This window comes from Pseudophryne corroboree, chromosome 2, assembly GCF_028390025.1.
Source record: "Pseudophryne corroboree isolate aPseCor3 chromosome 2, aPseCor3.hap2, whole genome shotgun sequence".
Taxonomy (NCBI): domain Eukaryota; kingdom Metazoa; phylum Chordata; class Amphibia; order Anura; family Myobatrachidae; genus Pseudophryne; species Pseudophryne corroboree.
The window spans coordinates 909,019,752-909,034,850 of NC_086445.1; the positions used below are offsets into that span (position 1 = coordinate 909,019,752).

At 48.3% G+C, this 15,099-nt stretch overlaps 1 protein-coding gene across 2 annotated transcripts in view; it reads right to left on the bottom strand.

The window, feature by feature from the left end:
• The window catches only part of LOC135050013 (TLC domain-containing protein 2-like), a 266,506-nt gene that overhangs the window by 235,023 nt on the left and 16,384 nt on the right, over nt 1–15,099 (bottom strand). For both annotated transcript variants that reach the window (XM_063956097.1, XM_063956096.1), the window contains exon 3: nt 6,752–6,834. In XM_063956097.1, the coding sequence (XP_063812167.1) occupies nt 6,752–6,834 (83 nt within the window). The remainder of the gene's footprint in view (nt 1–6,751; nt 6,835–15,099) is intronic.

Below are 15,099 nucleotides of genomic sequence, written 5' to 3' on the forward strand. Positions count from 1 at the left end.
CCCTAGTAGCCGCAGGTACCACAATAAGCTGGTTCGGGTGAAACACTGACACCACCTTAGGGAGAAACTGGGGATGAGTCCGCAGCTCTGCCCTGTCCGAATGGACAATCAGATATGGGCTTTTTGAGACAAACGCCGCCAATTCTGACACTCGCCTGGCCGAGGCCAGGGCCAACAGCATGGTCACTTTCCCTGTGAGATATTTCAAATCCACAGATTTGAGCGGTTTAAACCAATGTGATTTTAGGAATCCCAGAACTACGTTGAGATCCCACAGTGCCACTGGAGGCACAAAAGGGGGTTGTATATGCAGTACTCCCTTGATAAACTTCTGGACTTCAGGAACTGAAGCCAATTCTTTCTGGAAGAAAATCGACAGGGCCGAAATTTAAACCTTAATGGACCCCAATTTGAGGCCCATAGACACTCCTGTTTGCAGGAAATGCAGGAAACGACCGAGTTGAAATTTCTTCATGGGGCCTTCCTGGCCTCACACCATGCAACATATTTTCGCCACATGTGGTGATAATGTTGTGCGGTCACCTCCTTCCTGGCTTTGACCAGGGTAGGAATGACCTCTTCCGGAATGCCTTTTTTCCCTTAGGATCCGGCGTTCAACCGCCATGCCGTCAAACGCAGCCGCGGTAAGTCTTGGAACAGACATGGTACTTGCTGAAGCAAGTCCCTTCTTAGCGGCAGAGGCCATGAGTCCTCTGTGAGCATCTCTTGAAGTTCCGGGTACCAAGTCCTTCTTGGCCAATCCGGAGCCACGAGTATAGTTCTTACTCCTCTACGTCTTATAATTCTCAATACCTTGGGTATGAGAAGCAGAGGAGGGAAGACATACACCGACTGGTACACCCACGGTGTTACCAGAACGTCCACAGCTATTGCCTGAGGGTCTTTTGACCTGGCGCAATACTTGTCCAGTTTTTTGTTCAGGCGGGACGCCATCATGTCCACCTTTGGTCTTTTCCAACGGTTCACAATCATGTGGAAGACTTCCCGATGAAGTCCCCACTCTCCCGGGTGGAGGTTGTGCCTGCTGAGGAAGTCTGCTTCCCAGTTGTCCACTCCCGGAATGAACACTGCTGACAGTGCTATCACATGATTTTCCGCCCAGCGAAAAATCCTTGCAGTTTCTGCCATTGCCCTCCTGCTTCTTGTGCCGCCCTGTCTGTTTACGTGGGCGACTGCCGTGATGTTGTCCCACTGGATCAATACCGGCTGACCTTGAAGCAGAGGTCTTGCTAAGCTTAGAGCATTGTAAATTGCCCTTAGCTCCAGTATATTTATGTGGAGAAAAATCTCCAGACTTGATCACACTCCCTGGAAATTTTTTCCCTGTGTGACTGCTCCCCAGCCTCTCAGGCTGGCCTCCGTGGTCACCAGCATCCAATCCTGAATGCCGAATCTGCGGCCCTCTAGAAGATGAGCACTCTGTAACCACCACAGGAGAGACACCCTTGTCCTTGGAGATAGGGTTATCCGCTGATGCATCTGAAAATGCGATCCGGACCATTTGTCCAGCAGATCCCACTGAAAAGTTCTTGCGTGGAATCTGCCGAATGGAATCGCTTCGTAATAAGCCACCATTTTTCCCAGGACTCTTGTGCAATGATGCATTGACACTTTTCCTGGTTTTAGGAGGTTCCTGACTAGCTCGGATAACTCCCTGGCTTTCTCCTCCGGGAGAAACACCTTTTTCTGGACTGTGTCCAGAACCATCCCTAGGAACAGCAGACGTGTCGTCGGAAACGGCTGCGATTTTGGATATTTAGAATCCACCCGTGCTGTCGTAGAACTACTTGAGATAGTGCTACTCCGACTTCCAACTGTTCTCTGGACCTTGCCCTTATCAGGAGATCGTCCAAGTAAGGGATAATTAAGACGCCTTTTCTTTGAAGAAGAATCATCATTTCGGCCATTACTTTGGTAAAGACCCGAGGTGCCGTGGACAATCCAAACGGCAGCGTCTGAAACTGATAGTGACAGTTCCGTACCACGAACCTGAGGTACCCTTGGTGAGAAGGGCAATTTGGGACATGGAGGTAAGCATCCTTGATGTCCAGGGACACCATATAGTCCCCTTCTTCCTGGTTCGCTATCACTGCTCTGAGTGACTCCATCTTGATTTGAACCTTTGTATGTAAGTGTTCAAAGATTTCCCATTTAGAATAGGTCTCACCGAGCCGTCTGGCTTCAGTACCACAATATAGTGTGGAATAATACCCCTTTCCTTGTTGTAGGAGGGGTACTTTGATTATCACCTGCTGGGAATACAGCTTGTGAATTGTTTCCAATACTGCCTCCCTGTCGGAGGAAGACGTTGGTAAAGCAGACATCAGGAGCCTGCGAGGGGGAGACGTCTCGAATTTCCAGTCTGTACCCCTGGGATACTACTTGTAGGATCCAGGGGTCTACTTGCGAGTGAGCCCACTACGCGCTGAAACTCTTGAGACGACCCCCCACCGCACTTGAGTCCGCTTGTACGGCCCCAGCGTCATGCTGAGGACTTGGCAGAAGCTGTGGAGGGCTTCTGTTCCTGGGAATGGGCTGCCTGCTGCAGTCTTCTTCCCTTTCCTCTATCCCTGGGCAGATATGACTGGCCTTTTGCCCGCTTGCCCTTATGGGGACGAAAGGACTGAGGCTGAAAAGACGGTGTCTTTTTCTGCTGAGATGTGATTTGGGGTAAAAAAGGTGGATTTTCCAGCTGTTGCCGAGGCCACCAGGTCCGATGGACCGACCCCAAATAACTCCTCCCCTTTATACGGCAATACTTCCATGTGCCGTTTGGAATCTGCATCACCTGACCACTGTCGTGTCCATAAACATCTTCTGGCAGATATGGACATCGCACTTACTCTTGATGCCAGAGTGCAAATATCCCTCTGTGCATCTCGCATATATAGAAATGCATCCTTTAAATGCTCTATAGTCAATAAAATACTGTCCCTGTCAAGGGTATCAATATTTTCAGTCAGGGAATCCGACCAAGCCACCCCAGCGCTGCACATCCAGGCTGAGGCGATCGCTGGTCGCAGTATAACACCAGTATGTGTGTATATACCTTTTTAGGATATTTTCCAGCCTCTCAGCTGGCTCCTTGAGGGCGGCCCTATCTGGAGACGGTACCGCCACTTGTTTTGTTAAGCGTGTGAGCGCCTTATCCACCCTAAAGGGTGTTTTCCAACGCGCCCTAACTTCTGGCGGGAAAAGGTATACCGCCAATAATTTTCTATCGGGGGAAACCCACGCATCATCACACACTTCATTTAATTTATCTGATTCAGGAAAAACTACAGGTAGTTTTTTCAGACCCCACATAATACCCTTCTTGTGGTACTTGTAGTATCAGAAATATGTAACACCTCCTTCATTGCCCTTAACATGTAACGTGTGGCCCTAAAGGAAAATACGTTTGTTTCTTCACCGTCGACACTGGAGTCAGTGTCCGTGTCTGTGTCGACCGACTGAGGTAAATGAGCGTTTTACAGCCCCTGACGGTGTTTGAGACGCCTGGACAGGTACTAATTTGTTTGCCGGCCGTCTCATGTCGTCAACCGACCTTGCAGCGTGTTGACATTATCACGTAATTCCTTAAATAAGCCATCCATTCCGGCGTCGACTCCCTAGAGAGTGACATCACCATTTCAGGCAATTGCTCCGCCTCCTCACCAACATCGTCCTCATACATGTCGACACACACGTACCGACACACAGCACACACACAGGGAATGCTCTGATAGAGGACAGGACCCCACTAGCCCTTTGGGGAGACAGAGGGAGAGTTTGCCAGCACACACCAAAAACGCTATAATTATACAGGGACAACCTTTATATAAGTGTTTTTCCCTTATAGCATTTTAATATATATATACATATCGCCAAATAAGTGCCCCCCCTCTCTGTTTTAACCCTGTTTCTGTAGTGCAGTGCAGGGGAGAGCCTGGGAGCCTTCCCACCAGCATTTCTGTGAGGGAAAATGGCGCTGTGTGCTGAGGAGAATAGGCCCCGCCCCCTTTTCGGCGGGCTTCTTCTCCCGTTTTTCTGAGACCTGGCAGGGGTTAAATACATCCATATAGCCCCCAGGGGCTATATGTGATGTATTTTTAGCCAGAATAAGGTACTATCATTGCTGCCCAGGGCGCCCCCCCCCAGCGCCCTGCACCCTCAGTGACCGCTGCTATGAAGTGTGCTGACAACAATGGCGCACAGCTGCAGTGCTGTGCGCTAGCTTATGAAGACTGAAGAGTCTTCTGCCGCCGTTTCTGGACCTTCACTTTTCGGCATCTGCAAGGGGGGTCGGCGGCGCGGCTCCGGGACGAACCCCAGGGTGAGACCTGTGTTCCGACTCCCTCTGGAGCTAATGGTGTCCAGTAGCCTAAGAAGCCAATCCATCCTGCACGCAGGTGAGTTCACTTCTCTCCCCTAAGTCCCTCGTAGCAGTGAGCCTGTTGCCAGCAGGACTCACTGAAAATAAAAAACCTAACAAACTTTTACTCTAAGCAGCTCTTTAGGAGAGCCACCTAGATTGCACCCTTCTCGGCCGGGCACAAAAATCTAACTGAGGCTTGGAGGAGGGTCATAGGGGGAGGAGCCAGTGCACACCACCTGATCCTAAAGCTTTTACTTTTGTGCCCTGTCTTCTGCGGAGCCGCTAATCCCCATGGTCCTGACGTAGTCCCCAGCATCCACTTAGGACGTCAGAGAAATAATGAAATCACTAGGTGTTCTTAGAAGTTAATGAGCTATAATAGTGACAAGATAGATTGTAAATCACCAATCTCATGTGCTGTCCTTCTAGTATCGGCAGCCAAGCTGCAATAACGGCTTCATGCTAAACAGCAACCAGTGGGCACACCTGTAGTGTGCGGCATCCCACGTGACTGGTGCCACTAAGGTGAGCAGGGAGCTGAAGTGTTGTAGGCAGCCTGCTGCTACACCTGCAAGGGATTGCTAGTACAGGGCACTGTGTCTGCTCGGCTGTGCAGGGAGCTGGGGAATGAGATGAACCACCACCGCTGGATGTACCCGTAACAGGGGACTGCACCGTGGAAGGTTTGCTTTCCACACTATTGTATTCCCCCTCAAGTGGTGGCATGGACCCACCACCAGGATTTCGACTGCTGGCATTTCCCCTGTTGTCGGGATTTTGGCGTCTGTATTTCGACCGCCGGGACCCGGTCATTTAGGAAATTAACAACGTCCCAATATAAGTAAAGCTTAATGCATATACTTAAATATATAGCAAACCTATTACCAGTAGGATGTGTGGAAATATTCATCCCTTATATGTAAAAATAGATTTAATTTTATATACATAAGAAAGAAAAGCATGCAAAATACATAAAAACAAAAATCAATTAAGATAAATACAATAAAAATCAATGTCAATAGAGAAGACATATAAACATACTAAATGCATAGAACATATCCCACAGCGCTGCGGGTGAGCGTCTCAATGTTCTGTTGCATAAATATATGTAACACTGAATACAATTTAAGATGCCAAATACTAGAGCTAATAGGCAGCATCTATGTTCTTGTCCCTCCTGGGCACAGTTTGACAGGTACTCAGGCTGAGAAATGTAGCAGTTATAGATGTCTCTTGTGTAATAGTTCCATTAGTTCTATACACATGTACCAGGAAAAGCACAAAGTTCTTCCTCCCCTGCCACGTACAGTGTGGTATCACTGTGGCACTTGTGCTGCTGGTTCCTCCTCTCTCTGGTGGATTAATGCCCAGTCAATACACTGGTCCGGTCCGTATGAGGCAAGGTCCTGATTACTATATAGAGTTCCATACTGGGGTTTACAATGGCATAAATGAATTCCGGCTTGGACTCCTGCTGTCTAACATGTTTCACCCGTCCCCGAGCTTCCGCAGACATCAAGCCCGGAAATGGGGGAAACACGTTAAGCAGCAGGACTATTGGCTGTGGAGGAAGAATACCTGGAACAACAGACAAAGAGGGGGTGGGGGGGGGCACATCCCCACCCCTAAATTCCCTTCCGCACACTGAAAATGACCTGTAACCATCCCTGAACCTATCTGGTAATAAAATTCAGAGAATTAATCACAAATGTTTGCAAACACATGTTTAGCTGCTGGCCACTTCACAACTTCTCCGATACAGCAGTCCTAACCTACATAATAGCAGTGCCCACATAGGGCCATGTAAGGTAAGAATACCTTACTGATAAGGTAGCTTAAAAGCAGGACGCCACTCATATAAAATACTGTGCTTGAGACTTTGCTACAGCCACATGGAGTGATTACTTTTGAACATGTGTGGGGTGTGCACTAACATCCTGTGCACAGCTCCCTTTAAAAACAGTTTTTTCCTTATAAATATGTATGGAACTAATGCCTCAACGAAACATTATTATTTCCTAGTGAAGTGATAGGGATCAGTACGAGATCCCAGGGGTCAGGAGAGACGCCTGGAGCCCGACAGCCGGGATCCTGACAGCCGGTATCCCGGTGGCGAGCGCAGCGTGTCCGCTCGCCACGCTTCGGGCCCCTCCAAAGGGGTATCCAGCTGGCGGTCGGGTCTCAGACCGCTGGTATTTCAGCTGGTGTCAGGATTCCGGCGTCAGTATCCTGACCGCCGGGATCCCGACAGGCGGTAAAGTGATTGCCTCCCAAGTGATATGCTCAGTATTGGTTCAGCCCACAAAATAGCTATTAGGTTATCAATCGGGCAAACAGAGTATTTTCATAATGAATTATTTCCCATGTACTTACCACAGTGTGATGGAAGAGCAGCTCCCATGACTGGTGCAGCTTCTGATTCTGCAACATGTCCACAAAATCATTGATGAAATACCCTGGAACAGAAAAATGTAGGGATCACTTGCACTGACAGGATGCAATGCAAACAATGTAACGGATACCCCTTTCACACCACACAAATAACCCAGTATCAACCTGGCATATTGCCGGGTCGACATGGGTCACTGTGCGGTGTGAAAGAGCCATGGTCAAATTCCCGGGTTGCCTGACCCGGAAATCCAACCCGGGAATAAAGCAGTGTTATTCCCGGGTTGAATACCGGGTCAGTGGCAGCATGAACGGGCTCCCGGGTTGATGCTATCCGTTCACTACATAGGGAAGAGGCGGCACTAGGAAGAACTCATCTCCCTGCACTGCCTCCGCTGCAGGCGCCGTGCCCCTGCCACTATGACAACCGGCCCTGCATATTGCCAGGTCAGGAAACCAGCAGGTTAGGTCCAATGCCGGATCTCACCCGGGAAGGACCCGTTTCCAATTCCCAGGTGGGATCCAGCTTTGGCGGTGTGAAAGGGGTATTAATTAGCTCTCTTGCAGTATTTACTAAACCATGCGTTTTTTCTACTCTACACGCTGAAGGGTTTCCCAACTATTATAACTGAATCACACTTCTTCCAAGGAATGGGTCAGTTTCTACAATTGTTACTATTTCTTATGCATGAACTCAATTAGCTGTACTGTAGAAGCTTACATTTTACCACAGGTTACATTACAGTATTTTCAGTATGAACGCTACGGTGACTCAAGCTATTTAATTAGAAAAATAAGAATTTACTTACCGATAATTCTATTTCTCATAGTCCGTAGTGGATGCTGGGGACTCCGAAAGGACCACGGGGGAATAGCGGCTCCGCAGGAGACTGGGCACAAAAGTAAAAGCTTTAGGACTACCTGGTGTGCACTGGCTCCTCCCCCTATGACCCTCCTCCAAGCCTCAGTTAGGATACTGTGCCCGGACGAGCGTACACAATAAGGAAGGATTTTGAATCCCGGGTAAGACTCATACCAGCCACACCAATCACACCGTACAACTTGTGATCTGAACCCAGTTAACAGCATAACAGAGGAGCCTCTGAAAAGATGGCTCACAACAATAATAACCCGATTTTTGTAACAATAATTATGTACAAGTATTGCAGACAATCCGCACTTGGGATGGGCGCCCAGCATCCACTACGGACTATGAGAAATAGAATTATCGGTAAGTAAATTCTTATTTTCTCTAACGTCCTAGTGGATGCTGGGGACTCCGAAAGGACCATGGGGATTATACCAAAGCTCCCAAACGGGCGGGAGAGTGCGGATGACTCTGCAGCACCGAATGAGAGAACTCCAGGTCCTCCTCAGCCAGGGTATCAAATTTGTAGAATTTAGCAAACGTGTTTGCCCCTGACCAAGTAGCTGCTCGGCAAAGTTGTAAAGCCGAGACCCCTCGGGCAGCCGCCCAAGATGAGCCCACTTTCCTTGTGGAATGGGCTTTTACAGATTTTGGCTGTGGCAGGCCTGCCACAGAATGTGCAAGCTGAATTGTACTACAAATCCAACGAGCAATAGTCTGCTTAGAAGCAGGAGCACCCAGCTTGTTGGGTGCATACAGGATAAACAGCGAGTCAGATTTTCTGACTCCAGCCGTCCTGGAAACATATTTTCAGGGCCCTGACTACGTCCAGTAACTTGGAATCCTCCAAGTCCCTAGTAGCTGCAGGCACCACAATAGGCTGGTTTAAGTGAAATGCTGAAACCACCTTAGGGAGAAATTGAGGACGAGTCCTCAATTCTGCCCTGTCCGTATGAAAAATTAGGTAAGGGCTTTTATAGGATAAAGCCGCCAATTCTGAAACACGCCTGGCTGAAGCCAGGGCTAACAGCATTACCACTTTCCATGTGAGATATTTTAAGTCCACAGTGGTGAGTGGTTCAAACCAATGTGATTTTAGGAACCCCAAAACTACATTGAGATCCCAAGGTGCCACTGGAGGCACAAAAGGAGGCTGTATATGCAGTACTCCCTTGACAAACGTCTGAACTTCAGGAACTGAAGCTAGTTCTTTTTGGAAGAATATTGACAGGGCCGAAATTTGAACCTTAATGGACCCTAATTTTAGGCCCATAGACAGTCCTGTTTTCAGGAAATGCAGGAAACGACCCACTTGAAATTCCTCTGTAGGGGCCTTCCTGGCCTCACACCACGCAACATATTTACGCCAAATACGGTGATAATGTTGCACAGTTACATCCTTCCTGGCTTTGATCAGGGTAGGGATGACTTCATCCGGAATGCCTTTTTCCTTCAGGATCCGGCGTTCAACCGCCATGCCGTCAAACGCAGCAAGTCTTGGAACAGACATGGTCCCTGCTGGAGCAGGTCCTTTCTTAGAGGTAGAGGCCACGGGTCTTCCGTGAGCATCTCTTGAAGTTCCGGGTGCCAAGTCCTTCTTGGCCAATCCGGAGCCACGAGTATAGTCCTTACTCCTCTCCTTCTTATGATTCTCAGTACCTTGGGTATGAGAGGCAGAGGAGGGAACACATACACTGACTGGTACACCCACGGTGTTACCAGAGCGTCCACAGCTATTGCCTGAGGGTCCCTTGACCTGGCGCAATATCTGTCCAGTTTTTTGTTGAGGCGGGACGCCATCATGTCCACCTTTGGTTTTTCCCAACGGTTTACAATCATGTGGAAGACTTCTGGGTGAAGTCCCCACTCCCCCGGGTGGAGGTCGTGTCTGCTGAGGAAGTCTGCTTCCCAGTTGTCCACTCCCGGAATGAACACTGCTGACAGTGCTATCACATGATTTTCCGCCCAGCGAAGAATCCTTGCAACTTCCGTCATTGCCCTCCTGCTTCTTGTGCCGCCCTGTCTGTTTACGTGGGCGACTGCCGTGATGTTGTCCGGCTGGATCAACACTGGCTGACCCTGAAGCAGAGGCCTTGCCTGACTTAGGGCATTGTAAATGGCCCTTAGTTCCAGGATATTTATGTGAAGTGACGTTTCCATGCTTGACCACAAGCCCTGGAAATTTCTTCCCTGTGTGACTGCTCCCCAGCCTCTCAGGCTGGCATCCGTGGTCACCAGGACCCAGTCCTGAATGCCGAATCTGCGGCCCTTTAGAAGATGAGCACTCTGTAACCACCACAGGAGAGACACCCTTGTCCTTGGAGACAGGGTTATCCGCTGATGCATTTGAAGATGCGATCCGGACCATTTGTCCAGCAGATCCCACTGAAAAGTTCTTGCGTGGAATCTGCCGAATGGAATCGCTTCGTAAGAAGCCACCATTTTTCCCAGGACCCTTGTGCATTGATGCACTGACACTTGGCCTGGTTTTAGGAGGTTCCTGACTAGGTCGGATAACTCCCTGGCTTTCTCCTCCGGGAGAAACACCTTTTTCTGTTCTGTGTCCAGAATCATCCCTAGGAACAGCAGACGTGTCGTCGGAATCAGCTGCGATTTTGGAATATTTAGAATCCATCCGTGCTGTCGTAGTACTACTTGAGATAGTGCTACTCCGACCTCTAACTGTTCTCTGGACCTTGCCCTTATCAGGAGATCGTCCAAGTAAGGGATAATTAAGACGCCTTTTCTTCGAAGAAGAATCATCATTTCGGCCATTACCTTGGTAAAGACCCGGGGTGCCGTGGACAATCCAAACGGCAGCGTCTGAAACGGATAGTGACAGTTCTGTACCAAACACCTGAGGTACCCTTGGTGAGAAGGGCAAATTGGGACATGGAGGTAAGCATCCTTGATGTCCAGAGACACCATATAGTCCCCTTCTTCCAGGTTCGCTATCACTGCTCTGAGTGATTCCATCTTGAATTTGAACCTTTGTATGTAAGTGTTCAAGGATTTCAGATTTAAAATAGGTCTCACGAGCCGTCCGGCTTCGGTACCACAAACAGCGTGGAATAATACCCCTTTCCCTGTTGTAGGAGGGGTACCTTGATTATCACCTGCTGGGAATACAGCTTGTGAATGGCTTCCAATACTGCCTCCCTGTCGGGGGGAGACGTTGGTAAAGCAGACTTCAGGAACTGGCGAATTCCAATTTGTACCCCTGAGATACTACCTGCAGGATCCAGGGGTCCACTTGCGAGTGAGCCCACTGCGCGCTGAAATTCTTGAGACGGGCCCCCACCGTGCCTGAGTCCGCTTGTAAGGCCCCAGCGTCATGCTGAGGACTTGGCAGAAGCGGGGGAGGGCTTCTGTTCGTGGGAAGAGGCTGTCTGCTGCAGTCTTTTTCCCCTTCCTCTGCCCCGGGGCAGATATGAGTGGCCTTTTGCCCGCTTGCCCTTATGGGGACGAAAGGACTGAGCCTGAAAAGACGGTGTCTTTTTCTGCTGAGAGGTGACCTGGGGTAAAAAAGGTGGATTTCCCAGCCGTTGCTGTGGCCACCAGGTCCGATAGACCGACCCCAAATAACTCCTCCCCTTTATACGGCAATACTTCCATATGCCGTTTGGAATCCACATCACCTGACCACTGTCGCGTCCATAACCCTCTTCTGGCAGAAATGGACAGCGCACTTACTCTTGATGCCAGAGTGCAAATATCCCTCTGTGCATCTCGCATATATAGAAATGCATCCTTTAAATGCTCTATAGTCAATAATATATTGTCCCTGTCCAGGGTATCAATATTTTCAGTCAGGGAATCCGACCAAGCCACCCCAGCACTGCACATCCAGGCTGAGGCGATTGCTGGTCGCAGTATAATACCAGTATGTGTGTATATACTTTTTAGGATATTTTCCAGCTTCCTATCAGCTGGTTCCTTGAGGGCGGCCGTATCAGGAGACGGTAACGCCACTTGTTTTGATAAGCGTGTGAGCGCCTTATCTACCTTAGGGGGTGTTTCCCAACGTGCCCTAACCTCTGGCGGGAAAGGGTATAATGTCAATAATTTTTTAGAAATTAGCAGTTTTTTATCGGGGGAAACCCACGCTTCATCACACACCTCATTTAATTTATCTGATTCAGGAAAAACTACGGGTAGTTTTTTCACACCCCACATAATACCCTTTTTTGTGGTACTTGTAGTATCAGAAATGTTCAAAACCTCCTTCATTGCCGTGATCATGTAACGTGTGGCCCTACTGGAAAATACGTTTGTTTCCTCACCGTCGACACTGGAGTCAGTGTCTGTGTCGACCATCTGAGGTAACGGGCGCTTTAGAGCCCCTGACGGTGTTTGAGACGCCTGTACAGGTATTAACGGATTTGCCGGCTGTCTCATGTCGTCAACAGTCTTTTGTAAAGTGCTGACACTATCACGTAATTCCTTCCATAAGACCATCCAGTCAGGTGTCGACTCCCTAGGGGGTGACATCACTAATACAGGCAATTGCTCCGCCTCCATACCATTTTCCTCCTCATACATGTCGACACAACGTACCGACACACAGCACACACACAGGGAATGCTCTGATAGCCCTTTGGGGAGACAGAGGGAGAGTTTGCCAGCACACACCAGAGCGCTATATATATATATATATATATATATATATATATATATAGGGATAACCTTATATAAGTATTTTTCCCTGATATAGCTGCTGTATATTTATCTGCCAGATTAGTGCCCCCCCTCTCTTGTTTTACCCTGTTTCTGTAGTGCAGGACTGCAGGGGAGAGTCAGGGAGCTTCCCTCCAACGGAGCTGTGAGGAAAAAATGGCGCCTGTGTGCTGAGGAGATAGGCTCCGCCCCCTTCTCGGCGGCCTTTCTCCCGCTTTTTTATGGAAAAATTGGCAGGGGTTAAATGCATCCATATAGCCCAGGAGCTATATGTGATGTATTTTTTGCCATATAAGGTGTTTTTATTACGTCTCAGGGCGCCCCCCCCCCAGCGCCCTGCACCCTCAGTGACCGGAGTGTGAAGTGTGCGGAGAGCAATGGCGCACAGCTGCGGTGCTGTGCGCTACCTTATTGAAGACAGGACGTCTTCTGCCGCCGATTTTCCGGACCTCTTCAGTCTTCTGGCTCTGTAAGGGGGCCGGCGGCGCGGCTCTGGGACCCATCCATGGCTGGGCCTGTGATCGTCCCTCTGGAGCTAATGTCCAGTAGCCTAAGAAGCCCAATCCACTCTGCACGCAGGTGAGTTCGCTTCTTCTCCCCTTAGTCCCTCGGTGCAGTGAGCCTGTTGCCAGCAGGTCTCACTGAAAATAAAAAACCTACTTTAAACTTTTACTCTAAGCAGCTCAGGAGAGCCCCTTAGTATGCACCCTTCTCGTTCGGGCACAAAAATCTAACTGAGGCTTGGAGGAGGGTCATAGGGGGAGGAGCCAGTGCACACCAGGTAGTCCTAAAGCTTTTACTTTTGTGCCCAGTCTCCTGCGGAGCCGCTATTCCCCCGTGGTCCTTTCGGAGTCCCCAGCATCCACTAGGACGTTAGAGAAATACTTACTGTGGAGGTGGTGTGGCAAGTATGCCTGGTATAACCCAAGTTAAGTGAAAGGATTAGTGGGGAAATCGCCCTGAACCCCAAAAGAGCGGACAATTAATGACCATAAGCGAATTGTGTCGGGTTCTTAAAAGGTGTCAAATGTTTGATTTGTGCATTTATTAACAGTGGAAAAAGAATAGCCAGCAAGAGTACAAACGGAGATTTCCATGTAAGTTTAAGCACTTTGAGAAAACCCTAGCTGCAAAATCTCATATCTTATACATACAACACCCCCACATCATTTAAGCGATTTATTTCAGCTTTTTGGAGAACCTCAACTCAAAAATATCATGTCTTTGATGGCAAATTTGACTATTTAAAAACTTCTAAGTGTCTTATTAATCATTTGGAGTGGGGTACTAAGTCCTAACATTTTTATCTAAAAATAGGGATTTTTTTCCTACTTTGCACTTACACAGGAGGTACAAACTAAAGGGTCTATTTATTTAGCAAGCCAAATTTTACTTAAGTCATGCAGATTTAATAATAATGTTATTTGTATAGCACTCTTTCTCCAATAGGACTCAAGGCGCTAAAGTATGGTAGAAAGGGCTAATGGAGAAGATACTGCAATTATCTTCTCTGTTAATGGCAGACTCTTAAGGTGGGCATACACTATACAATTATCTGGAAGATTATCTGCCAGATCTGGCCGGTTGGAATAAAAAAATAAATAAATAAAAATCTGGTAATGGATGAGAGCAAATGACAATCAACCATTTTCTCCCAAACACTGGAAAATGGACAAAACCCGTTGATCATACAATTTGGTTATATCCCTGATTTTACAAATTTGTCTGAACAACAGTTTATGTCCATTTTCCAGTGTTTAGGAGCAAATGGTCGATTGTAATTTGCTCTCATCCATTACCAGATTTTTATTCCAACCAGAAAGATCTGTCAGATAATCTGCCAGATGATTGTGTAGTGTATGCCCATCTTTACAGCATCGCATTGTAGAGAGCAAGCCATTGCTCTGTACAGCACTTTGTTTTCTGCTATTCAGGTAGCAGAGAAACATCCTTAAATGCTTACCATCTATAAAGCCATCCGAGTATGGCGTTACATATTCTCATCAGTCTCTGCCAGCTGTTGAAATCTGCATATACACTGCTCAAAAAAAATAAGATTTTACTCACCGGTAAATCTATTTCTCGTAGTCCGTAGTGGATGCTGGGAACTCCGAAAGGACCATGGGGAATAGCGGCTCCGCAGGAGACTGGGCACAACTAAAGAAAGCTTTTAGATCACCTGGTGTGCACTGGCTCCTCCCACTATGACCCTCCTCCAAGCCTCAGTTAGGACACTGTGCCCGGACGAGCTGACATAATAAGGAAGGATTTTGAATCCCGGGTAAGACTCTTACCAGCCACACCAATCACACTGTATAACTCGTGATACAATACCCAGTTTAACAGTATGAAAACAACTGAGCCTCTCAACAGATGGCTCAACAATAACCCTTTAGTTCACAGTAACTATGTACAAGTATTGCAGACAATCCGCACTTGGGACGGGCGCCCAGCATCCACTACGGACTACGAGAAATAGATTTACCGGTGAGTAAAGTCTAATTTTCTCTGACGTCCTAGTGGATGCTGGGAACTCCGAAAGGACCATGGGGATTATACCAAAGCTCCCAAACGGGCAGGAGAGTGCGGATGACTCTGCAGCACCGAATGAGAGAACTCAAGGTCCTCCTCAGCCAGGGTATCAAATCTGTAGAATTTTGCAAACGTGTTTGCCCCTGACCAAGTAGCAGCTCGGCAAAGTTGTAAAGCCGAGACCCCTCGGGCAGCCGCCCAAGATGAGCCCACCTTCCTTGTGGAATGGGCTTTTACTGATTTAGGATGCGGCAGT